General features: G+C 45.3%; 1 protein-coding gene across 5 annotated transcripts in view; it reads right to left on the bottom strand.

Annotated features, from left to right (window-relative positions):
- Positions 1 to 26,726, bottom strand: part of MTUS2 (microtubule associated scaffold protein 2) — a 318,231-nt gene that overhangs the window by 35,618 nt on the left and 255,887 nt on the right. For all 5 annotated transcript variants that reach the window (XM_075419965.1, XM_075419956.1, XM_009938145.2 and 2 more), the window contains one exon: positions 26,448 to 26,656. In XM_075419965.1, the coding sequence (XP_075276080.1) occupies positions 26,448 to 26,656 (209 nt within the window). The remainder of the gene's footprint in view (positions 1 to 26,447; positions 26,657 to 26,726) is intronic.

The raw sequence follows: 26,726 nt of genomic DNA, 5'->3' as shown, positions 1-26,726 counted from the left end.
GGAAGTAACCACGGGAGCCTGGAGTTACCTCCCCAGACTGACACATCTCTCCTCCCTCCCACCTTACACGCTTGCTTAATATTCTGAGGTCCATGTACATGTAATGTATCTCCATGAACACTTCCCAGTTCATTCCAATACCATGTAGCGCACACAGATGATCTGTGGCACTTCTTATTAAAACTGCTCCTTCAGAACAGCTTTTCTGTTTCATATGCTTTCAGAATATTAAAAAAAAAAAAGACCGACCTGCAAATTGTGCTTAGTCACTGTTGTGCTTTGTTCAGGGTTCCCTGGGGCAAGGCCTCATATTATCGTTGGAAGGAGAAGCATATACATTTGGAATTCTCTTGTACCAATAAATATTTCAGACAATACTTGTAGAAGTAATAACTGAATCCCACTGCAGCTGATGTTCAAAATGATCTACAGCCTTCCTTCAAAAAGCAGGTGTTTTAATGCTGCTGTTTCAGTTGTGCTGGTTATCAGGTAATCCTCCGTCATAACACTCTTTAGATTTAAGTTTAAAAGCACCTAGATATCACCCAGTGACTGTACTTTACAACTTTTATACTAAGCCCTATGTTTTTTCTTAAACTGATTAACAGCATATCCCAAACTGTATTTGAAGATATTGTTAGGTAAATGCGAGACACTATCAGCTTTTCATTAGACCAAGTGCATGAGTATTTTACAAAGCCAAACTCTAACAAAATATAGTGTGCAAGCATGTGTTTCTGCCAAAATATTTTCTATTAAGCAAATTAGATGCATATGTTCATTTTCTCCCTCTTCTGCACATATTTAAAATTCAGACAAATTTCCAGAAGAATAGCATGAAAAACTCTGCATTAGAAATGTCCCACAACTTCTCCCGCACACGCTATTCTCCTGCCACCTGTAGCTACGCACTTACCTCTGCGCTGACATTTGTTACGCGGCCCATTTTGGTGCCTGCGAAATTTGCTTCCTTTAGATTCACCCCGACTTAAGAAAACACGTAGATTTGCCTTGTTTCACCTATCCTGGCTTGGAGGATCAATCCCCCGTCAGGAAGGAGGATCGTTAGGGAGGTAAATCCTTAGGACAGCTAGAGGTTGAACAATCTCTCTTCCAACTTTAAAACTCCGCGCAAGTTTCCTTTATGACTTGTACTCCACGGGTTTATTAAAAATGTATGAAAAGCACAGCAAGAAACCAAGGCTGTTCCTGCAGAAGATGCCAGTGGTCCCTCCTCGCTCCAAGGAAACCCAGCCCTCGCGTTCAGGCTGCAGGATAAGCATTATGTAAGGCACCGCAGTGCAAGGGAAGGCGAGAGTCGGGCAGAGGCAGAGAGCTCAGCCCGCCGCACGCCGGGGGGGACCCTCTCCCCCCCCCGCCCCCCCCGCCGACCCCCGCCCGAAGCGGCGGCAGCAGGAGCGGCAGCAGCAGCACCGCGGTACCGGCTGCCTTCCCGCCCTTTCCCTAAAGGATAAAAAGAGGCAAAAAACAAAAAGTACCGTCTCGTCCTCGCACCGAGCGCGGGGAAAACACTTGGAGCAGCGTTTGCCCATCCTGGCGGGACCCCCTCCCCCCGGCGCCGGAGGGTGAGCCCCGGGCGATGCCGCCCTCCGAGTGGGACGTCGGTGCCCTCGGCTGCCGGGGGTGCGGGCCCGGGAGCGGGGCAGGGAGGGGGCCCGGCCGGCGGCTGGGGGCGGCGGTTTGGCCCCCCGCGGAGGGCTGCCCGCTCCCCTCCCCGCCCGCGCACCGCTCCCGAAAAAGGGGGGGCGGGGGGGGGGGTCCGGTCGCTGCGGCTGCCAAGCGCTAGCCCGGAGCGGGGCGCGACCGCCAGCTCCATGGCGAGGGGCGGCGGGGAGAGGTTGCGGGGCTCGGCGGCGACACCCCCAAAGACGCCGAGACCCGCGGGTGTCCCACCTCCGCGCCGCATCCGTCGCTGCACCCTTCCCCGTCCCCGTCCCCGTCCCCGCAGCCGCTCGGACGGTGCCGCTAACCCGAACGCCTCCCGGACCTCGACTCGCCCCGGGCCGTGGGGTGGGCAGCGCGGCTGCCGTGCCCCCGGACGCCGGCTTCGCCCTTCCCGGCTGCCGTGCGGGGTCTGCGGGGGGGGGGGGGGGGGGGCGGGCACGGCCGGTCCGCGTCTCTGCGGCATCCCCGGGGCGAGCGCGGCCGCGGGGACGGGGACACGGACGGGGGCTGCCTGCCAGCGGGGCGGGCCGGGACCGGCTCCGAGCCGGCTGCTTCCCCCGAGGGGCTTCCAGGACGGGGGGCTCGGCTGTTCGGGTCTGCAGGCCGTGAGGGCTGTCCCGCGGCTCCCGCTTCTCTCAGCAAGGGCTTGTCCCGAAGTCGTTTATTTGAATCGTTCAGCTGGGTCTTCCCAAGGAGGACCAGTGCCCTCTGGACCTCGGTGACTGCAAAAGCGCAAACCTCTGCAGCATACCTGAAGACTTTTACAATCCTCCAGGGCTGGGGTATTTTTTTGGCCGTGAATATGTGTATAAATACAGACAACCTAACGCTAACCCTAACCTGCGTGTACACACATACGTGGTGTACATGCCCGGTCTGCACGTGTGTGCCCGCTGGGAATACATTCTCCTGGTTGGACCCAGGGCACGGAGCTGCAGCAACCTCACCTCTCCTGCACTGTTGCCTCTGGCATATGTATTTTCCTCTAATAACTTACATAAAAGATAAAGCTGGAAAGAGGCAAAATGGTTCAACGACTTACACCCGAGGTGGTATTAGTGCTGCAAATGCCTGCACTCTTAAAGCCTGAAAAGCATCATTTTCCTGAAAGTCAAATCACTACCAAACGTACAAAAATTCTACATCGCCCTTAATACTGCACAGCTCTGCCTTCTGGTGGGGCAGATGTAATGCGTAGATCTGTGCTTCTCTAGAAAGGCATCTTTGTTTAATTGTATTTTCTGCTGCGACTGGTGATGCACAGAGTGATTTGGGAAATAGCAGGAACCAACTAGAATCTCCAGCAAAACTTTGTGTTAAGTCACATTCAAATGCTCAGGCAACTTCCCCGTTTGTCAGCTTCTGATTCTCCACTCTTCCTCAGCCAAGCCAGGACTCTGAACAAAGTTTCAGAATATCATGGATGAGTAATTACAAAAAAATCCATGAACAAAACGCCCAAACACACCAAATTAAAAATCTCACTCAACACACGTGTTTTAACACGTGTGTTCAAGGTCTAACTTCTCTTTACAGCACGTGAAAATTAACTTGGTTGGCTACTGAGCAGCTACAGAGTGAAGGTAAGAGGAGACTTTCGTGTGTAGTGAAATCATTTCGTCCTCGCTGTGTGAACCTCTTTCTTGCCACACAACCTGAAGTCCATGATTTGGATCTTTTACAGTCTGAATCCTGACTGGAAACATTTTAACTGCCGTAGGAAAAAAGTAATAATATTCCCACTTGTAGACCAATTACCCCAGCCATTTCTCTGCGCTGGCCATTAGAACTACAGTATTTAGATAAATGTTTCTAACTATCAGGCAAGGAAAATAAAAACCTGTCATTACTCCTTTTGTTATGCTTTTACAGTGAAGCACCCATCTTCTGCAGTCACTCCACTAATGACGGTAGATTTACTGTTTGCGTGTGGTGATAAATCCAAACTAGAGATTAGCTAGCAAGGTCTGTGCACCACTTTAGTACCACTTCAGCACTAAATTGGAAGATAAAATACTTAAGTGGAACTTAAATTAGGCCAAAGCCACGTGCTGTCCTTCTGGCAAGGGTGTATTGGGCCCCCAGAAACTGATTTTATTTGGGACATAGCACTGATAAGGGGTAAGGACATGACGGGGGAGCCGCAGGGCTCTTTGGTCAGATTAGGTCCTCTCGGAGGAAGTGACCCCAAACTCATTCAGTGTAAATTAAGCCTCAGCTTGCAGGTCAAGGCGTGTAGCATTAAGATGAGAAAAGACTCAAGACAAGAAAGCAAAAGGAAAACAGAAACTATTTGAAAAAGCAGTTCCTCAGTCAAACACACAAAGAAGAGGGATGAAGAAAGAAGCACTCAGGAGGGGTCTCTGTGGTGGGAGCATGCTGCAGGTCGGAGGCAGGTCACTACATGGAGGACTTTGAACACACACTTGATGGCATCAATGCCTATGGGATTAGGGATATAGAAACAGAAATGAGCATAACTGAGACAGGAGCAGAAAGCTTAGCAAAGCAGGCATGTCATGAGAGAAGACAAGCCCTATACCTAAAATCTATGAGAACTGACACTTTCAACAGCAGGTTCAGACCAAGCTTTCAAATTATCAACTCTGTCTTTATTTTAAAATGCTAGAGTCAACTGCTTGATTTCAGTGGCCTGTGGCACTTGGATCAAACGCTGAAAGGAATAATACATTAAAAAAAGTGTCAAGTGTAACAAAGCACCAAAGGGAGATAGATCCATGTCAGTGCAGACTGTTGCCTTTGTACACCTAAAGAGTTGGTATTTTCAGATGAGGGTAATATGTAACTCCCACCTATTGGGGACCAAGTGACTTCAGATACAGTGCCAACCACAACATTGCTCGTTAGCCTGGGAAAGATGGAGAGTCGCTGAAGAAGCGTTAAGCAGGGAGGAGCTGTGTGTGGGAAACTTGCAAGGAGTTGTAGTAAATGGAACTACTGGACTAAGCAGAGATAATTAATAGAGCTGTTCAAATATCAGTTCTTAGGGTAAATTATGTTCACTTATAACCCTGGTCAAAAATTAGAGGGATGCTAATGAAATGCTGGAATGGACTGTCCATCAAGGGGAGAGTCAAAACACCATGCTTGTCAAGCTGGATGATATTCAGGGCTGTAGTAGTGGATAAGAGAAGAAACCTAAAATATTGCGAAGTCCAAAGTCACAATTACAGGGGCAAATAACAGGAATTTCAAGTAGAAAGTGGAAATTCATCAGCTGAAAATAACAGCAAAAGAGTGGTGCTTATTCAATCACAGGATGACTAAAAACTGTGTCTATGTCCAGCTCAGAATGCAATAAATACAACCTTAGACTGTAGGAAAGAGAGAAGAGAGAAGTTTAAATGCCTTATGGAAAGGCCCAGAGAGATCTCACCTGGAACCTCACACAGTTCTGGTCACCCATGTTTTGGGGATGTCAGTTCGGACCCAAGGACTATATAGCCTATACCACTGGACCGGGTGCCACTTAAGTACACATCTGCTTCTGCCTGACAAAACAACAGTGAAGTTGAAAAATTATAGCTTTCTATAAATACATCAGGGAGGAGAACACTAGGAGAGCGAGAAGTACTTCAAGGTCAAAAAAGATATTTTACATAAGAATATAAAGGTGTGAACTTGAAAATACATATCTTTCCATTGCAAGAGGTTCTGAAACAGTCCTCTGGCAGGAACTGAGGAAAAGACAATTACTTTTAAGCTGAAATTTGATGATTTTAGGGAAGAGGTTATGTGATTTGGTTGTTGGCAACCGGAAGGGGCTGGATTTGGTGACCTAGGGTGAACTCTGCTAATCTTGCATTCCTATCCATGCAATACTGCTCGTCTGTGCATTGTCACCAACGTATTGCCACGCATCTTATTGATGGTCCACACTCGGATGGTGAGTGTGCCTCTGCCAAACTACTTTGCATCAAGCCCTACCCCAGCAGGTCTGATTCACATTGCCCTTTAAGGCAGAAAGGAGAAGTCTGTGGACAAGACAGAGACCAACAGGGCCTGGGAAAACCTGTGCTGTTAGTTAAAAATCATCTTCCTTATTGGAATCAGAAAATACAGGGAAGTCCCACAGAGAAAGGTGTTCCTTGTTATGCATAGGATTAGAAACAGGGATAAGAAGAACCAAGGCTGTCAACATTTTGAAACATCAAAATAGTAGCACTCAACAAGTAACTCAACAAGATATATTTTACCAGGTACTGAATACTCCAACATTTATTGACTTCAGTGGAAACAGAATGTAGTTAGCACCTCAAAGGGTAAAGCTCCTGGCTAATTAAAGCTCAAGGAAGACGTCTATATTTTCTTTAAGGAGAGTTGCTTAGTCTATAAGCAACCTATTCTAATAGTAACAAGGCATCACAGGCATTAATTTTTTCCTACACGGACAGAATCAATGCTTTCCTCCACGATAGGCATAATATGATTCCTATTTACTGTTCAAGCAATTCCAGTATTTTACGTCTATTGAAACTGGGAGAGGTAGGGTTTAATTAGCCATTTTTTATAATTTGCTAAGGTCCTCAAATGGAGCGCATTATTCTCTTTAATTCCATAATGGTCTTTATGTATCAGCGTAGAAACTCTGCCATATAGAAGATAAACAATGCATCATTTCATCAGGATTCTAAAAATGTATTCTAGCATATATAAGCAGGCTTGGATTCTTAACCATTAGTATCTGATGTTTCTCTATTTTATGGAGGCTGGCTGCCCTTCCTATGAGACCTGTAATGCTTTCCCTGGATTTTCGCAGTGCTGCTCTGCAAAGGTTTGGCAAGTATTGTTTGCTATGAAGCTGGAGACCTAGGGAGGAAAACAAGAGAATGAAAACCAGAGCCAAAGTCTTGGGAAAGCTCTGGGATATAAAGGCAATAACACTGTACTACGTGTGTCACTGAGCAGGAGAATCCTTACGTGAACTGTGCGTTACTCATCTTTTATGAAACACTGGAAATGCCTGCTGAGAGGCTTAGCATGTGAAGTATGTCAAAAAAATTCTTGACTTAAGCTGAATAGATAACTGTCTGAGGGCCAGAGGAGCAGAAGATGGTACAGCAAACCTCAAGGGGCAAAAATTCGTTTGTAAGAGGACTGCCAGCTCTGGGAATAAGTTGATAGGACAGTACCAGTGGTTACGGCAATAAACATAGGAAACTAGGAGAAAGCTGAAGGAGACAGCGATTAGAAGTGAGGACCAAGCAGACTGAAGACAACACTATAGGGATATGGAGAGAGGTAATGGGGAGAGAAGGCTGAGGTGGGGCACACCACAAGGTGAAAAACTGCTTCACTTGGTAAAGAAACCAAAGCATGGTTTCAAAGATGAGATGAAACAGAAGAGAAAGGAGAAACTGCTCTGATGATGGCATTTCAGAAGGCAAAGGGCTATGCAGTGAAGGGAGACAAGGAACAGAAGACTGCAGGAATGACGAGATAAGGAGAGACGGGAAGGTTGGATTCAGATGACCTGGTGCACAGCCGAGACACCGCAACTTCTGTGATGTCTCAACTCTAGAGGGTGATGGACAAGTCAGGCTATCGGCAACTGCCGCCTCCTGGCATTCTCTGCAGTCAACAGCGAGAGGCGATTGTGACACCGACGTTAAGCACCTCCAAAGGATGGTGTGAGGAGAAGCCTGGTTGGCGGCATTCAGCGAGGGCCAGGATTTTGTCTGAGGCAGAGCCAAGGCAGGGTAGAGTAAAGCTATTCCAGTAATGCATTTTGAACAGGAGGCTCAGAGGGTGATTGAATGGCATGCCACAAATTATCATTCATGACGAAGATGGGAGAGCAAGGCAGGGAGAAGGGACATCCAGCACTGCCTGTGTGATTACCACGACCTGTTTCTCTGCACATACACTTTTCAGACACTGTTGGTTATATTTTGTGTGACAGAACATGCAGGTGGACTTCCTCAGAATTTTGATATCTACAAGAGACAAGTCTAGTATACTGTCAGAACTGCAGACAACTAGGGGGACTGAATTTATTCTTCAATAAACAAAGCATGGGCCTCAAAGCCTGCAATCCATTGCTGAAGGTATTATCAGTATTACTAGTTTTTCAGTGTCTGTAAGCAGCATCATTTGGAAACAGTCTCAACTAGTCCTAAATTGTCTTTCCAAGTTTTGCTTCCTGAAAGCGCTAGTCACATTGTATTTGTAAGCTCTTGAAACCAGCAAAGATGAGTGCTGCTGTCAGAGCAGGTGATTTCATCTTCCCCTCTCCCGGTCGCTTGTTTTGTCACTGTTTCCTTCCGTATGTCACAGAAGTGTTTGGGCAGTGAATCAGACGGGGCTTAAAACTAAATCAGGGAGAAAGTGGTGAATCTCAGGGAAGACACAACCTCCCTAGCGCAGGGCCAGCTTCCCCAGGCCAAACACGTTTGTGGAGTTCTTACGGCAGCCTCCACACTCTGCTGCAAGCTGGGAGGAGGGTCCTGTCACAAGCCCATGAGCCCTTAATCTTGTCAGCCTGAAAACAACAGTGGCTCAAGGAAATGAGAAGAGCAAATACATTCACGATTACATTTCATCTTCCTTGTCGGAGGTGCACTACAAACTTTCTCTGGTGCAGCTCTGTTGTTAGTAACATGGTACTCCATATCGATCTTTCGGCATACACATGTAATACATTATTTTCCAGGCCGGGTCTATTGTTTTTATTCTTACCTAACTTAAAAATAAAAAAATAAATCAGAAAATGTAATATAGAGATTTGGGGATTTCTGAAGATATGAGCAGTCAGTCATGAGTTTCAGCTAGATGATTCAGCTAGGGCTGAAGGTCATGCCGGGTGTCCCCAGAATGGCAATTTCCCTTGGATTTACAGTTAGGTTTCACATCTTGTGTATTACTCAGTACCATGAGGTTTTAATGATCCTCAGGCAACTTCTATTGAAGCAAACATTTTTTAATACAGTTTTTCTACTATACAATTACACTATTGTATATCTGGAAGAATAGAATGTTTACTCTAGAATTTAACAAACTAGTACGGACTACATGCTCTCTGTTTCTCAAGTGAGAGAGCCCAGCCAGCTGACTCCCTTTTTAATTCAGTTCTCATATGAAAAGAATGTGAGGAGGATCTAAACAGAATTCCTTCAGACTTTTGTTATTTCTGCTAGTGTAGCCTTACATTTATTTTTATGTCAGTAGCTTGTAATGTCATGGATTAAAATGCACCAGAGAACAATACTTCATTACTATGTTTTCTAGTTCTTGATGTCTGGAATGGTACAAAGTAAGCATTTGCAGTGAATTCCAAATTAACTAGCTCTTGCTCGCAAGGAATTTGTGTTTTCTCATGTGAAACATCATTTATATACCACGATCACAAGGAACTAAAACAAATGCATGTTTTTGCTGAACTCCTCACCTGCCCTCTACCTAGAAATACAACCCCTGCAGGGCTATATCTAGATTCCAAACATCTGAGTAGCTGGAAGCAGATGGCCATTTTCTTAAACCAGCTTCACAGAGAAATGTTCCCTTCTTCTCCCAACGAACAGGGAATCTCCTCTCTTCCACCTCTGAATTATTCTGGCACAAAGCCAATGACAACTTCAAGCTGCCATATTTTGAAGCCAAGCAGTGCAAGGGACAAGTGCTGAAATCTTGTGACAGCAACGTCAGTGGCAGAAAATTCCAGAGGCTTCATATGGACCAAGGTTTCTCCTATTGAGAAGATTCCCACTGCTCTGCCGAAAGGACTAGCATGTACTCATATCAATGACTATCAGTTGTGGGCTTGGGATGTTTTTATATAAAGACAACTTAACTCAGGTGATTTTTAGAACTAATTTTAAAATGCTTCATTTATACTCATTTCTCTATCTCCAACATATCTGTAGTTAGAGCTGGCTTTAAGAAGAAATCATAATAAACACTTCTCAACTAATTAAATTAAAAACTCCACTGCCTTCCAAAATTATTTCTCTAATGTGTAAGAAGTGGTTGTAGAAAACAGCATTGGAATCAGATCTCAGGGGTGAGACTCAGGCCAGGGAATTCTGGAAGACTGCAGCTGAAATCTTTCAGAATTCAATTTCGGAACAAGAGAGGTCAGATCTGAAGAGGAGCTAAGTGAGAGACAGGCTGTGTTTTGGGTATCTGATTCAGAAGTATAGCTACATGCTTTTGGATGGCTGGGAGGACATAGAAAGAATATCAGGTGGATATACTTTTCACTTGAAAGGATAGCAAACATAATTGTCAAAGTCATTGGAACACAATAATTACCATGTGGATATGTCTTTGAGTCACGATCCATGTGATCCAGGTCCTGCATCTAGCAGTGATTATTGCCAGAAACTTCAGAAGGTGCAAGAAGCCCTGCATTACAAAGAGTGATGAAGAGCTGTTCTGCATGGAGATCACGTCTCAATATCTATCTGAAAAGGGCTTCCAACCTTAAAACAGGAGTCTGCCCTCTAACAGCTATTGCATCACCAGGTGTTCTACATCCAGACACTCTACATCCAGATACTGTGGCCAACGAATCTTTGTAGAATGTAAGGACAAAGGGATGATTCAATCAAGTAACACATTTTTGTATCACAGGACATCTATTTTGCGTAGTTACTGTTCTGTGACTGTATTCGATGAAAGCATCCCCTCTACAAAGGCATCCAGCAGTGAACTGCAGACATGAAGCTATGGAGCTGCTTCCTCTTCTCACAGTGGTTTGTTCAAATAACTGATTATCTCTACTGCTGAAAGTCTGTGGTTCCTTCATGTGTTGAAGATGTAAAGCTTCTGCTTCCAGCAGTGGTTTCTGCTAGACATTCCCCTGTAGGAGGAAAGCACCTTCTGGTACACAGCAGTACCTTCTTATGGTGATTATTCTGCTCTGGACTCAAACCACTTTGTCTTTTTTTACAAAGAAAATCAATTTTGCTCTGCAGTCTCCCATAGCAAAGTATTTTTACAGCCCTCACAGTTGCCTATTGCTCTTCTCTGTTTCCTCCCCACTTTTTCATTTCCTGAAAAAGTGTGGGCACAAATGCTAAGTGTCATATTCTAGTATCAGTCTCCCCAGTACTGAATGTGCAGGTGTTATCATCCTCTTACTTCTACTATCTACATCCCTGCTTATTCACCCAAAGATCATGACAGTTTTTCATTACACATGTTCACAGTAGCAGCTCACTTTGATTTGCTCTGACACCAGAAACTCGAACTACTCCTGGAGTTACTCCTTTCCAGCTGATGCCCAGACCACAGTTCTGTAGGCATGACCTGTATCCTACATTTGCATTTATGCATTAACATGGAGTTGCATTGCAACACATTTAATTTGAATGGGCCCAGCTGACTTCATGATCCAAATCCCTCCATACTACTGCCAGGTCCAAATACCCTCTCTGAGCCAGGCTTTCCGTGCGGGTAGTATCAGCCAGTTAAGGGATGGTGAGGGTGAAGGGATTAAGTCTTGGGCTTTTCTTTGCACAGAAGGAAGTCAGGATTATACTGAAAGACAGCTCCAGGCAGAGCTGGTTTCAGCCTGGCTTTGCTGCATCCATCCACCCTGGGCTGCATCAAGAGAAGCGTGGCCAGCAGGTTGAGGGAGGGAATTCTGCCCCTTTACTCCGCTCTGGTGAGACCCCACCTGGAGTCCTGCGTCCAGCTCTGGAGCCCCCAGCACAAGAAGGACATGGACCTGTTGGAACACGTCCAGAGGAGGGCCACAAAGATGATCAGAGGGCTGGAGCACCTCTCCTATGAAGAAAGGCTGAGAGAGTTGGGGCTGTTCAGCCTGGAGAAGAGAAGGCTGTGGGGAGACCTTATAGCAGTCTTTCAGACCTTACAGCAGTCTTTCAGTACCTGAAGGGGGCCTACAGGAAAGCTGGGGGAAATATTTTCAGCAAGGCTTGTTGTGATAGGACAAGGAATAATGGCTTTAAACTAGGGGAGGGTAGATTTAGACTAGATACAAGGAAGAAATTTTTTGCGATGAGGGTGGTGAAACACTGGAACAGGTTGCCCAGAGAGGTAGTGGAGGCCCCATCCCTGGAAACACTCAAGGCCAGGTTGGACGGAGCTCTGAGCAACCTGGTCTAGTTGAAGTCATGTCCTTGCTCACTGCAAGGGGGTTAGGCTAGATGACCTCTAAATGTCCCTGCCAACCCAAAGCATTCTATGATTCTATGATCATTCATCAAAAATCAAGCAGTGGGAATGTGAGCATGCTGATTTTATATGCTCAAAAGTCTATGCAGCTAGCACTTCACAAATCAAATACGTGGCTACCTATCTGCTGAAATTCGTAACCGCAATCCAATGGAATGCAATGGGGATATGAAATTGCATCTGTAAAATTGAAGATCAAACCACAGCTTCACTAATGAAGCGCTCCTTTTCTGTCAGCATGACTATACGAGAGATTTCTGCAGAAGTGGCACAAAGTGTTGAAAGGCTCAAAGGTGGGAGTTGTAGTCATAGTCTATCTGTGTTTTCAAGCCTTGTTTCATACTGGAGCAACCTCACATTCGCCATGAATTTTCATCAACAGGGAAAGTTCCACTATGCTGTTGCAAAATCCCTCTTGTACATCAGCTCAAACCACATCTGCTGATGGATCTACACAAGAAGACATGATATTTACACTTGCACCACCTGGGACTGCAGCAGTAATTTTGGAGAGACAGCGAGTTATATCAGCAGAACTTTCTAACTTAGGAATATGCAGTGGTGTGGGAACACAGTAAACAATCTTCCAAAGTCTTCCTGCAAATGACAGTTAAAAATGCCTTTGGGGCAGGAGAGAGAAGGCAGAACATTTTTTTTTTTTAATGGTCCTAAAACTCAGTAACTTCCAGTACTTAATTTTGACTAAAGATAGGTGCAATGCTGTTTTAGATGCAACAGAATGTATTCCAAGCGTATGCGAAAGAAGTTCAAACACTGTAATCATACGCATGACACCTACACATATAGGCCACATCTATTCAACTATTCCATGCCTATTTTTAAATGAATCCGTGTAATGCATTTAGCCATTGCTTGGAGTATGTTACACTCCTTTGCAACATGCTTGCCAGCTAGCAAAAGGTGAAAGCAAAAAAGTCAGGCCAAATACCTGGATGCTTGTGCCAAATCTAGAGGTCATCTCTGCTTCTTTACAGTCAGAGCAGAAAGAAACCCTATAACCTTTTTCTTTTGCAACATGGATCCCACCAGAAATGCACAGAGCTATGGGCAACATCCAGTCCCTCCAGAACATTTTCCTTTTATTTTTCAGGACAGATTAACTCTGCAGTCACTTATACCTATCAAGTGTCTCTTTTCCTAGCCTGCAAGTTCCCTGTGGGCTGTCATTGCCGTAGCACGCTCAGAGTAGCTCTCCAGTGGGCTGGGGGCTTTGCCTCCTGCCTGAAGTCCTGCCTTGGTTCTTATCTCCTGCCTGGAGTTAAATATGGGACAGCTTAAAGCAGGCAGCTCAACATTACACAAGTCTTTTCAAGATGCTCCAAAAGCCATGTCCAGAAATACAGCCAACTTCAGCTGCTGCAGGGTTCACTACTTACTTAGTCTTCTGGTTCCACCAAGCCCCTGAGCTAAGCCTCCTCAGCCTGAGGGAGGTGACTATGCTGGGCACGGAAAGCATGTCCCACGTGACAGGTGATGCAGTACTCTAGATGAAGGCAAAAACTGCTTTGCTCTGGTCTTGGGGAAGCTGAGTCCCTGCACAGAACAAAAGAGTCATGGGACCAAGAGGGGCTTCCTGCAGCCTGCAGCCGAGTGCCTGGGGCACCACACCTCAGGCGTATACAGGCATCTCAAACACAGCCTCAGAAAAAGGTCGAGTTCAGACACCTCTCATGGTGGTGAATCCCCGCACTCCACAGCCAGCACAGCGGAGGTGCCAGGGCTCCTTGTACGATCCGTGGGCAGACACCCCCCATACATACCCCAAGGTGCAGCATCCCTCTGGGTCTGTCCATTGACAGTAGACCAAACATGGGTAGTCTGAGGGAGATCAGACCCCCTTCACCTGACTGACACCAACACTGTGCCCATGGCTGCTGGACCGAGCCCCGCACTGAGCCCCTTGCTCCGACTGGCACAGGGGGCCCATCGCAGAGCAGACGAGAGCCCTCCAGTTTCCTTTCTAACATCTATTCGTCTCTAGCTCAAAGGTAAGAAACACTTCATTAAGGACTAGGTTTTGCTAACTTCCGAAGATTTTTGGGACTATTCAGTCTACTACCATATATATATATGTCTATAAAGGTATCTTTGCTTTCCTTTACAACACTTAGTGATTGTGTCCTGTTAGCTTAATGGACAAGATGCTGATGTTCACATTTGTGAGAAATGTATACGATTTCAGTTTTACTCCAGCCTGTTTCCTTATTTTAGCAGTAGCATTCAATATATACAATTACACAACACGTTCCTTTTTCTGTGTCTCCAAACAGGATTCTCTACACTGTGTATACCAAGGTCCCAATGTCTCAGTGTACTAAGTAATCAAAAAAAGAAAGAAATGCAGCTTATTTTTTTCCCCACAGAGGAAGTCAGGGTGAGATAATAAGAACAGCCGTGCAGCCTGCTTGCCTGGGAGGCAGCCGCCAGCCGACGGTGCTTCCCAGGACACGTACTGCTGCTCCTTTTCTGCAGCAGCCCAGAGACAAGTGCTGCACCGCAGGAAACACCGCCAAGGGAAGGTGGGATAAACTTGTGTGGGATGTGAAATATTCATCACACCCATTTGGTGTAAATGAACATGAACAGTGGGAATATCCCTGCCTGCAGAAGAGCAACCGTGTTCGCTGTGCTGTCTTCTACAGCTCATACAGAGCTGCATACACACAACCATCGCTGCCTCCGTACCTCCCGATGTATGCTGTTTTGCTCTGACTTCTTGCTTGCTCTCACTATTGCACTTAGGTGACGGACTGGCAGGACACTGTGCCGACTGGTCCTTGTCCAGTGGCGCCTGTCACTGCAACTCTTTTGGTGGTCCTGGGCCCTGCGATTCTCCAGCCCTATCCCTCATACGCTGCCTGAAAACGAGGATATCTGAGACAGTAGGTACACAAACATGTGACTATCTTTCCATATAGATCCCAGAACAGACTGGACATATGGTAATCTCCGAGACTCAGTCACTTTGACTCCCCGGTTTTAATTGGGCTATTGCCCTTCAAGATGCTAAGCACTCCAGGACTGGAACATCGTCTTTCTGTTATCTGAAAAACGTCTGCCACTCTGTGGGGATAACTGTGGAATAATAAAAATGTTCATGTCCTAAATTCTAATGAGATTGTTATATAAAGGTCAAATATGAACGGAAAGGGATACCTGAAGTCAGCCAAGCGCTTTCTGTTTTTAACACACCCGGTTCAATTCAGACAACATCTTTTTGTTCCTTATTCTGTGTAATTCAATTAAACACAACAAGCTAATGTTACTTAAACAGATTTTATTGCACTGGCAAATAAACAGATAAAAATTTATTTTTCAGGTAAGAAAGGCTTTATCATTTGTGATGGCTAAAACCAAATCAAAGCAATTATATGACAAGTCTGCTATTTCTGCAATTAAAAAGCTGGCACATAGCTTGTTTGATAGACATTCAGCATTGCCAGACCTTTGTTATGGATAATAAATCGCTTCTCTTCCTAAGCTGCAGAAGCAGTAATATCCCTTAAAAAAACTTAATTTCTATTGCAGTGATCATTATTGCCATTATTATTATTATCACAGTCACAGATTCATAGAATGGTTTGGGTTGGAAGGGACCTTCAAAGATCATCTAGTTCCAATCTCCCTGCCATGGGCAGGGACACCTTCCACCAGACCAGGTTGATCAAAGCCCCATCCAACCTGGTCTTGAACACTTCCAGGGAGGGGACACCCACAGCTGCTCTGGGCAACCTGTTCCAGTGTCTCATCACCCTCAGAGTAAAAATTTCTTCTTTATGTCCAACTTAAACCTACCCTCTTTCAGTTTAAAACCACTACCATTCATCCTGTTCTTGGTAAAAAGTCTCTCCATTTTTCTTGTAAGCTCCCTTTAAGTACTGAAAGGCTGCTATAAGGTCTCCCCGCAGCCTTCTCTTCTCCAGACTGAGCAGCCCCAACTCCCTCAGCCTTTCCTCATAGGAGAGGTGCTCCAGCCCTCGGATCATTTTAGTGGCCCTCCTCTGGACCCGCTCCAACAGCTCCATGTCTTTCCTGTGCTGGGGGCTCCAGAGCTGGACGCAGGACTCCAGGTGGGATCTCACCAGAGCCGAGTAGAGGGGCAGAATCACCTCCCTCAAGCTGCTGCCCACGCTTCTATTCCTATATATGTCACTATTGGGCATGTCTATATTAATGGAGCCGCACCACTTTGCCCTGGGGGTAACATAAAACCACCAAAGAAAAGTATTACTGCTAGAGGTCTAAAAATACTAGCAGGGAGAAGGTAGAGGAGGCCATGCATGTGTATCTGAGGGAAGGAGAACCGCTGGGATGCTACGATGAGCATCTCCAGGTGAGGCTGCAGCAACAGTCTGAGCTATGAGGTGATGTCTGAGGTTGGCCACGTGGGCAAGAGGGACATGGATCTGCCAGAGGATCAGGCTACTGCAAAGTAACTGCCAGCCCATAAATATGTATCAAGTAACTCTGTGGTCACTGCTTCTTCTGAATGGGTAACTTGGTGTTTGCCTCCTCTCTAGGTGATTGTGATCTCCCTTTGACTTTTGTTCAAAAATTTGGTCTTGAAATTACTTCTGAAGATTATCTGTGAACTGGAGCATGGCCTCCCATTTTACAGCAACTTTATAGAATGACAATTGGTCTCATCATACACTGAAACGAAAGTGAAATCTTCTGAATATGTGTATAAAACAAGAGCTGTGCTGAAAGGTTTGTCTGTGAAGGGAGGCTCAGCATTTTGACTCCCAAAGAGAGGACGAGATCCCCCCTAGCTGAACAGGCCAGGGCTCAGCCATCCTGCTGCTAAAGAGAGCTGTGGATTCTTTATTTGATCCCTCTCAGTGAAAACTTTGTCCAGCCTTGAAAAATTCCCTGAAAGGTATCTGTAAAATTTAATTTGTTAAATATTTCTGTTCTCTCATGGAAGTAGAAAAATTCTTCAATTTCTGATGTGATTAACACTTGCATGTATGAACCTTGTACCTACTGACCTACAATGAATTGCAGTCTTTGTTCATTTACATTCTTACTAGAAATCTTGGTGGAGTATCTGTGGAGAGCAACCAATGAACCAAACAAAGAAAATAAAAAAAAATAATGGTGACTGATCTGAGCAAATTGCCTTTGCAGTATGAGTCCAGCAGTAGCTGCTGTACTGCACTGCTTAATGTGTCTGTGGGCCATATATGAATCCTGTAGGCACCTTGCTGGTGTTGGACCTGCCTGATTTCAAGCATGTTGTGAGGAAGATGCGGGCTTCTCATCCCTTCAACTGTCCAGCAAGGGTAGTTTAGAAACATCTAATATTACAGCTCCTGTGCAAGCAATTTCAAAAATGAAAATTATTAATTCAGAGACAAGAAGGTTATTAATTCAGGGAAAGGCATGCCTCCTTCCCAGTCAGTTCACAATCATTTCCATTTATCTGGTGAACAGCATCTGATGTTATAAATGGATTCAGAACACTTAATAGTTCCGCAATTACTCCACCACAGGTCTAACCACTGCACATGCACAGCAGCCACACGGGGCCTATGAAAGCGCCATTCCAGACTGCCTGTACCAAGAACATACATTCACATGTTTTGAGTAAACACTGCTAATACATTTCTGGCACAAAGTACTTGATCCAAGGGTGTCAAATTCTCTGGATGTTAGAATCATTATTCACTGTTATTTTTTTTGTCTGATGACACAAAGTTTCATGGAAAAGTGTAGGCATCCTGAGCCGAAAATATACCCTTTGGAACATTTTGGTATTGATAGAGTGAACTATGGCTCTAACAAACTCTGCCCAGATCCCTGCACAATGTGATGCTTTCAGAGTTTTTCCTTGAAACATAACCCCCGTAAACACAAGCACCCCTGGACAACTGATGGGGCCTGAACTGGGTGGAAGTGGTGCTAAGACCAAGCAGGACAGAGATCTCCACATTGTCCTCAGGCCTGGAGAAAACAGAGAATAGAGCTCCCAAGATCCCTGTTGTGGAAATGAAGGCAAAACTTAACAAGAGGTTGAAAAATGAACAGTTACTGTGACTCAGCAATTCACCTGAGAATGGCATGATCATTGTTTCTTGCAAAGAACAGGATCCTTGACTAAAAATAGATCCTCCAGTTTAAAGTGGAAAAGAAATTCAGAATCTTAGAAAATGAAATATTGACTAACTGTGAAAGAGGAATTAAAAATGCATGTGATTTAGACGAGAGATACATTTCCACTGACCCCTTTGCTGAACTTACAGAACACATGAAAACCTTGTGAATCGGGTTTTGCTCTGTCCCCTGCGTGAGCAAAGGCCACAATCCACTGGGGCCTACTGCCCATCACCGCTTTTCAGGCAGTTCCTAATGCATTGCCAAATCCCTCAAGCCAACCACCCCTCTTGGGGGCTGCCATCATTACAAGAGCCACTCCTGACCCTTATTCTGCATTTTTCCTCTGAATGCAGTATAAAATCAGGGCTGTCAAAGTCAGTTTCTTACAAGGAGATCAATAATACAAGCAAGAGGAGAAAATAAATTCACCTTTACCTGATACTTGGCGCACTCAGCCTAAATATTTTTTTCTTTCAGGACAACATGTAAATAGAGAGATCTTTAATTTTTAATGCATGTTTAAAACATCTTCAAGAGGAGCATTAGAATGCCTGGGGCTGGCTTTTTTTTTTATAATCTTGAAATTTGAACTATTTATGTGTAGCTAAGAAATTTCTTCTCCAACCAAGGTATACAAACATTCTCTAATTGGATTGTTGTTTCAAAACAAGGCCATGTAACTGCCCCAGCACTTCCCAGGGGAGCGTGTTCTTCCACCCTCCAAAACCAAAATTTGCATTGTCACAGCAGTGGCTGTGAGAAAGCCACTGAGGACAGGGGGAGAAGCCAAGAGGTTCCCTCCACTTTCTTCCTTCTGTCTTGCAGGGACTGAAGCAGAGCAGACCACGCTGGCCGGGAGCAGTGTAGGGTATCTGCAGTAGTCTAACATTCGGTGCCAGTTTGGCTGCAAAGCGGGTGAGAGACCCTTCTGGCCTGTCCCGTGATGGGATAGCAGCATTTCGTCTCTTACCTAAAGGGACCTTTTTGAGTACTAGGTGCCTGAGGATAGTGTTGTGCGTTCGATGGTGCCGTGAACTGGTAGAGCAAAACACTGCAGGTGCAGCAATGTGCAGAAATCAAAAGCAGTGACGTGGTTCTAGAGCTGCCTAGCATTAACTACCTCTCCAAAAGGAGAGACGGAGGGGTCAGGCAGGACCACTGGGCAGCTTTCCCCCCTGTCCCAGCACCACCTTTGCCAGTGGCACTGTGAAACAGCCCTGTTTCAGCTGCAGCTTGGTGCACGCTGCCTGTGCTGCCCACAGGTCCCTGTCCCCACCTGCCTCCAGAGTCAGTGGGTTATTTCCACCAGGATTAGTGTGGCATTACCACGATCCCACCTGTGAAGTGTTGCCAGTGGTGTGCCACTGCCAGCCACGCGGGGCAAAGCCAGGCAGCACCTGCTCCACCGGCACAAATAGGTCCAGACAGAGCTTGTCCTCTGACACTGCAAAAGAAAGAGAAGCTTCGGGGAGAGACTAAAAATCTCTACTCACACCTCACAAGCGGATTTCCCCAAGTAGCCAGTTAGTAGGTGAAGATAATTAGCCCTTGATTAACACCAGTTTTACGTATGTTTATGTGTGTGTATACATATATGTATTTTTTTTGCTTGTTCTACTCTTAACTCCTATTCAACTGAAAATGTGCACAATTAACATTTTTGAGGCATCTCCTCTTGACACAGAAGGAAGAAGCAACTGTTTCACTAAGCAATTACTCCTTCACCTACCTTTTTCCCAGCTATGCTCTCACCTGAATTTGCTCCAACATCAGCCTTTAGTGTTTCCCCTTAAATCTCTCCTGCAAAGCCTTTGTGCCTGCTCTGAAGCCTCAGGATTTCAGGCAGGGAAAGGTGTTTGCTGCTGCTCCCTTCCTCCAAATGCCATTGTTCCTGCTGCCCACTGCTTGCATCCCTTGGGGTGAGTTACTCACTCCCACTCCTCATCCCGTATGAAGGGGTCTGAGAAAACCATGGTATTAGAGACATGGTCAGCCCAGCAAGTTTCTCCCTCCTCTTTTTATCACTTTCCTGGTCCTTCTCTCCTCCTCTGCCATATAGCCATAGGGCACAAGTCCAGAGCAGGGAGACCTAGCCAGACGTGGGAGAAGAGGGTGCACCCCAGAGGCAGAAGTTATATAGTTGCCCTATTTGCAGTTAGGATGGAGCTTGTGCAAGCGAGACCATATCGCAGAGGAAATCCTGCTGTGGGACCTGAGCCAGTCAGAAGCACACAGCTGAAATTCACAGAACGCGAGACTCCACCACCCACCCCACTCCCACCTCACATGGTGCCCACTCCAAGAGCCCTCAGCAGGGCGTTTCTCTCTGTTTTCTTGCGGTACCCAATATCCCACATCATCACCTCCACTCCAGCCAGCTCACCCCACCATGGCCCTTTGATGGGTGCACAACTGCATCCAAAAACCAGCAGCAGCACAGTGAAGCCATGCGGTACCCAGGTGGCTGGAGGTCCACTCCGCAGGCTGGATCCATCGTACAGCCACAGCAAGGGGTACAGCACAGCACTCCCACTTTGCCCAGTGAGTAGGCACGTCAGTATTCATTTCTGAATTTGCTTATCTTCTAAATTTGTTATGTAGCCCAAGGACTTATTTATAACCCACATTATCCTCTGCACTGACAGCAGTCATGCTTTTCCTCACTGGCAGTTCTTTTGTGGTCGCACCCTGATATCAGAGTGAATCACAAATACAAATTTTTTTCCTCCACAGCTCCCTCCTGTGATGGCAGTGCCCTGGTGTCCCCATCTAACAGCTGGGCACTGAGGCACAGGGAGATTAAAAACATCCCTTAGATCCTGTGATGGGCGAGAGGTGGGTTTTGCTGGCAGACCCGCAGGGCACGATGCAGTGAGTGTCCGGCTCTGCAGTCACCACAGCAGAGCACTGAGCACGGGCGGGTGCTGCACGAGTGGAAAATGAGGGACACGCTCTGGCACAGAGGTGGAGAGCTTGGTTGAAACGATCTCCACATAGGCCCTGCGTAGCATTTTACGGTAACATCCAGTTACCCATAGGATGAGGAGGATAAAGATACTCCGCTGCTTCAAGGTTTCTATTCCTACAGCACCTTACCTTTCCACTGCCTGTCTTTTAGAACCCACAGCAAATAAGCAGGGGTCCTACAGAAGGCATTTTCCTTCAGTTCACAAACCCTGATCGATTCCTTGGGCACATCGACCATGTGTGAGTGTCCTGCAGGTACAATGACATCTGCATTACAGAGCCTTCATCATAACGCTTGCAAGTAAAGGAGCATCTCTCAATTCTTACTGCTCTGTTTTACTGTAACTAGTAGTCCCCAATATCAAATCTTGTGCATTTCTACTTTAAAAGCAGTTTAGAAAGCCCTAAATGAAGACAAGCTTCTTTCTAATTTTTTCCTCCCAAGTAAATGAAGTGTTTTGTTTGTCTTGCAATAAAATGTTCTTGACCCATACCCCGAAAGTGTCAGGATTTGATGAGTCCAAAACGGATTTTTTCCAGGATATAGAATGGAAAGATTGAGTTGTTCTGACTGCTCTGGTGTCCAGCAGGAACAAAGAAAAGACTGAACTTGCTAAATACAGGAAATCTAGCCAAACAGTAATAATGATGAGGGAGGAGTGGCACTTTTCTAAGGACCATTCTTGGGCCAAATTCCAACATATTTTGCAAATGTTGGGAAAGTAGTACCCCTGAAAGCCAGAAGGTCAGTCTTTCTGATGAGTGCTGCCTTCTTACCACTGTGCCACCACCAGGCACAAACAATAGATATATTTCTCCTAAACTCCTTCTCAGGGACAGTTGTGAAAATAAGCCATTTTCAGCTCAGCCTGCGATAAGAACTTGAAATGTTATCCCCAATTACTGTTTTAGAGGCGATGGTGGGAAGAGCAAAGCAACTTATAACTAGTGCAAACCACTTTGCCCCTAACACAAGAGGTCTTTTGCATTTGGAGAAGGGAGTTACCTGACACTGGGTGCTGAATTGCCCATTCCTCAGACAGAAACATTACTCTGAAGAATACACACAAGCACAAACATATCTCAGTTACTTGAATGGGGGAAAAAGTTTTCCTTGTCCATCGTAGATTTTGCAGGACACTGCCATATGCGTTTACTTATCTGGAAGATATGTATCATATACCCACCTAAAAGTAACCCACAGTCAGTTGTGGAGACAAACACACCCGCTGATTACTAGTGTCATGTCTTTCCCAGTGTTGATAGACACATAGTGCTGGGGTGCCATCGAGTACTGCAGTGGCATCTCAACTCTTGGTCATGGCATGTGTGTGGTTCCCCCCTTCCCAGCTGTTCCAATTGCATCCCCGTACTGCGACCTGTCCTGAGCAGTTTTCCCCCGTTGAGAAAGACCGCAGCATGAGGCTGCACTGCAAGTCTGGAAACCCCTCCAGGCCCATGCAGAGTTTGGGACATACCACCCCAGCATAACCCTTTCCCTTACCTGCTCCAACCCTTGGGGTCTGCAGCCGGAAATGATCCCTTCCCCTCACATGCACTGTAGGCCTGGAGTCCTAATTTGAAATTTCAGAGGCAGAACTCATTAACTGGACTCCATTTTTCAACTGTTCAGGCACATTGTACCAGCAGAAAGGCATTAGCCCAGGTTCCAGTGCATCAGCACAGTTTGGCCACGACGCTCCTCAGCACAAACACATCTGCTCACAGTGTACTAGAGATACAAAAAGTGGATTTTGTTTCTGCCTGTTTATGTCCAGAAGGATTTACCTTCCAGAATTTGTCACTTTGGGCAACTCTCCTTTAGATGGCACTGTTACCTCTTCCAAGAGGGACTGCTGCTGGCCACTTAGCTGAACAGCGCTGAAACTGGGCGAGGACTGCCGTTCTTACTGGGCTAACAAGCCAGACCAGGTCAGGAGCCACCGAAGTCTGGGAGAGCCATTCGTGATATTTGCTCTAAACAGTCTTCACGGCATCACTCCAGCTCCCGCCAGTCAGTTGTTCACTTTGAAGCATCCCTCACAGGGTGGTATTGACACGACGAACATCCAACACTAAGGACAAACTCTATCTGCTCCTTATCAGAATAAGTTTGAAGCACTTCCTAAAGTCAACAGGAGTCGTGCATACATATCTGAAGGCCTTAACTAATTAATCTGCTAATTAAATAATCACTAGAATTCATGCTGTCCACAGGCATTACAATCATTACTTTTCATAACTAGATAAATGCTTATGTCAGATCCACCGTTTTAGATTTTTTTTGTCCAGTGCCTCAGTCATCACCTGCTTCGATTGCCTAGGCTTTTTTCCAAGACAGCAAATTGGTTTAGCTGTCATTTAATGGCTCTTTATTAAGTACTGCTACATGTTGTGCACTCCTTGATGCCTATTAAATGAATCTTGCCTATTAAGAGCATTTGCAGCTGAGAAAGAAAGATGATTCCAGGATACAATTCAGCAGTGGTCTGGAACAGCCAGAAAACAAATCCTACAAACCCCAAAGAAAATGGTCATGCAACCTTAAGGTTGCTGCAGCAAGTGCTTAAAATCGGAAAGCACTCAGAGAAACTGCCAGTGTGGGCCAACACTTTTTACTACACATTGACATTCTCTTCAGCTAAACATATCTCTTGGACCACTTGCACTGGTGCTTTCCCCAACTTTGGAGAGAGAACAGAAACAGTGTGAGCAAGACAAGAGAGCCACGGTCACGGGGAGACTCCTACCTGTGTGCAAAACACTGGTCCTTTGGTTGCTTTTAAGACTCAGTCCAGTCCTCGCTTCCTGGGAGCTCATTTTCCAACAGAATTCAGCTCCAATTCATAGAAAAAAATCTATGTTTTGGACATTATTTAGGTGTGGTCTAAAGAGAGAGAGACATACTAAAACTAGGCTGTGGGTGATTATCAGCCCAAAGAGGCTCCCTAGAACCCAAGTAGGATTGGGCCCTTTTGCTAAGCAGAGCAGAACTGCCAGTTGGACAAATCAACCCCAAACTTCTCTGGAATAAGGCTCCACCTTGTTCCTGAACGAGTCTTATTCCCTTGCCAAGCTGAAATTCTACTGAGACCTCGACCATTTTGCCTGCAGGCTTCTCAGAAACAAACACACACAATTATTATTATTTTTATAATGGGAAAAGTTTCTTTTTCCATGCTGCCCAAACTCAAAGCCAGCCAACACAATTTTGCTCAAGCTTTCAAACAATAATGCCATCTCAGAAAATGTCTACTGACTGTGTTTTCAAATGACACTCAAAGACTTGGAAATTTGTGTGTGTGTTGCAAGACAATAGACTGCCCAATTACACAACTGCTTGAGTAGTCTCAGATCGTCCCACTACGTGTAGGCTCTCAACTAAAGCATTGAGTTTAAAAATGCAGCAGCCTTAGGCCTCCTTGGAGGTCTCAGTCAAGACAGGCAAGAGCCTCAAGCAGAAATTCGGATCTTTGGTGCTGTAAATAGTCTGTTGGAAGTGCTCACCTGCCTCCATTCACTAATAATGGAGCCTAAAGCAACTGTACTCTTAATGTAGGTATCACATCTGAGTGCCTAATGGATAACTGTTGGGCTCACGCTGACTGTGCAGCTCACCCCCCAGGGAAGCCAGGGGTGCCTTTGCCTGGGAGAGGTCCATGTTACACGGCTCCCAGCAGCGAGCAGCAAGACACAAGTGTCTTGCACTGCACTGAACGGCGATGTGCAGGTATATATACTCCAGGGCGACCGGGCAAGCCCAGAAGGGACTGACACTCAGGCTGAACACAGGTAAGAGTCCAGTAGTGGATCAGGAAAAAATCTACATCTAATCCTGCCCAAGCCTGAAGGTGCTTAAATTCCACAGGTATATTATTTTTTACCTCCAAATCCTCCAGGCACTTAGAGGAATATTACTGCAAACCTCCAGCTGGCCTGGTAGTGCAGAGGAGCTGGGAACATGAGGCACAGCTATGTCTGGCCAGGACTTGGAGAGGACTCTCTGAAATAAAGTCCCCTGAGGTGTTCAGTTTTGGAGGCATTCTCAGGACAGATCCAGCATGGACCAACAGTAGGAGAGTGATCTCAAAGCTCAGCTGCAGCAGCTGTTCTCATTTAAAACATATTCAAAGGAGATGAAGGAGATATACCCAAGCTTCCAGAATTCCTTCAGCAAATTGTGAATGAGGCTTGAGATGAAAAATCTCTCCCCAGTGAACAGTGCATAGACAAAGCTGAGGAGACACTGCTCTGCCCTTTTTTGTTTCCCTCTGCTTTAATCAAGGACACTCCAAAATCATCTCAAACCAAAAAAGAAAAAAAAAAAAAAGCTACAAATGCCCATCAAACCCAGAAACGTCAAGACTAAAGAAAAATAGAGGGGGAAAACCCCCAGGGAAAGTATTTAAAATATTCAGTACTTTTTAAAAATTCCCTGTATTTTCAGACCAGTGAATCTCCCCTCAGCAAGATCAGCTCCTATTTAGAGAAAAGTGTGAACTGCAGTATTTGCTCAAAGATAACCTTTCCCACTAATACAAAAGAATAACTGAATAAAGTATTTCAGAATATGTAAAGACTCTTTGAATCTGTTTTGTTTCTTTGATTTTCTTCCTCCGATTTAATACTGAAAGTTTACTCTTGTCTCTTCCAAAATCAGACAAACAGGCAATCAAAGATATTATCCAGACCCTGGGTCCTACTGCTGGTGATTGTCTGCCTGTTTTACAAAGTCGTTGGGTCACCAGCTTAACCTGGGATGGTACAAAATACATGGGCATCGGGTGAACCAGGTCTGGAACTCAGAGCCCAGCTAGATTCCCCAGATCACTAAATGGCTTTTGAAACAAGCAATACCTACAAGTCCTTCATGGTTACTGTGGTCATCTTTAAGACTTTACCCATTTTGTCTCAGATTTAGTGAATAAATAAACTTCTCTTGTTATTAACATTATTTTCTTTATGTTTTTTATACCTGCTGAATGTAATGTCCTAAATGCTGAGATAATGTTATTGTAATGTCTTCAGAAACTGGCACCTCTGTAACAGGGACTGCTCTGCCTGACCTGTGGTGAACAGGAACAGTAGGTAAGTACTGTGAGAAAGCAAATTTTTACTTCGTCAAACACCTTTGGTTGACTAAATGTGTGGATTGTTCCTGCATTTGTTTGCAAGTATCAATAATTCAATTAGGCTTTCCATTCCAGTTGTAGTGGTCAGGGACTGGGACTTTAAAGTTTCTGCATCTGCTTCACTCCTAAAAACCACCTGAAATGCCTCTGTGCTTGTGACAATTGCTTCAGTCAAAATTCTTCCTCTTTCAAGTTCCCGAAATTTTATTTTCAAATACAGGGAATCAAACAATAATTCCCTCCTCACAATAACAGTTACAAAGAAATTACATGCTTTGCTCCCAAGAGCAAAGTTTCAATGACCATGGAATAAATTTGGGCAAGTGACTGGTGTAAAGGTAAAGTATTTTTCCAATGGTAAAAAGTACCCATTGCACTTACCTGCTTGAAAAAGTGCTGTGTTGTTATAGCAAAGACATCAAAGCCACAGCTGGCCCTTTTAAGCTCATCGCGAATATTGCTTAATTGACGGGACTGCACATCACACTTTTCCTTCAATCTCTGAATGAACTGCTTTTCAGCGTCTCGACTTTCTCCTGGTTTGGAGGAGAATCCATTCTTTGGGGTGGCTGGCCTTTGCTTGGGATGTCCTACAAAGGAGAGAAAAGAAGACCGTCAGGGTCACTTACTTTGTATGTATGGCCATGACCTTTATGTGTT

The sequence above is a fragment of the Opisthocomus hoazin genome, chromosome 1 (genome assembly GCF_030867145.1).
Source record: "Opisthocomus hoazin isolate bOpiHoa1 chromosome 1, bOpiHoa1.hap1, whole genome shotgun sequence".
Lineage (NCBI taxonomy): Eukaryota > Metazoa > Chordata > Aves > Opisthocomiformes > Opisthocomidae > Opisthocomus > Opisthocomus hoazin.
The sequence above is the reverse complement of the archived record's forward strand: the minus strand, read 5'-3'. Positions and strand labels throughout refer to the sequence as shown.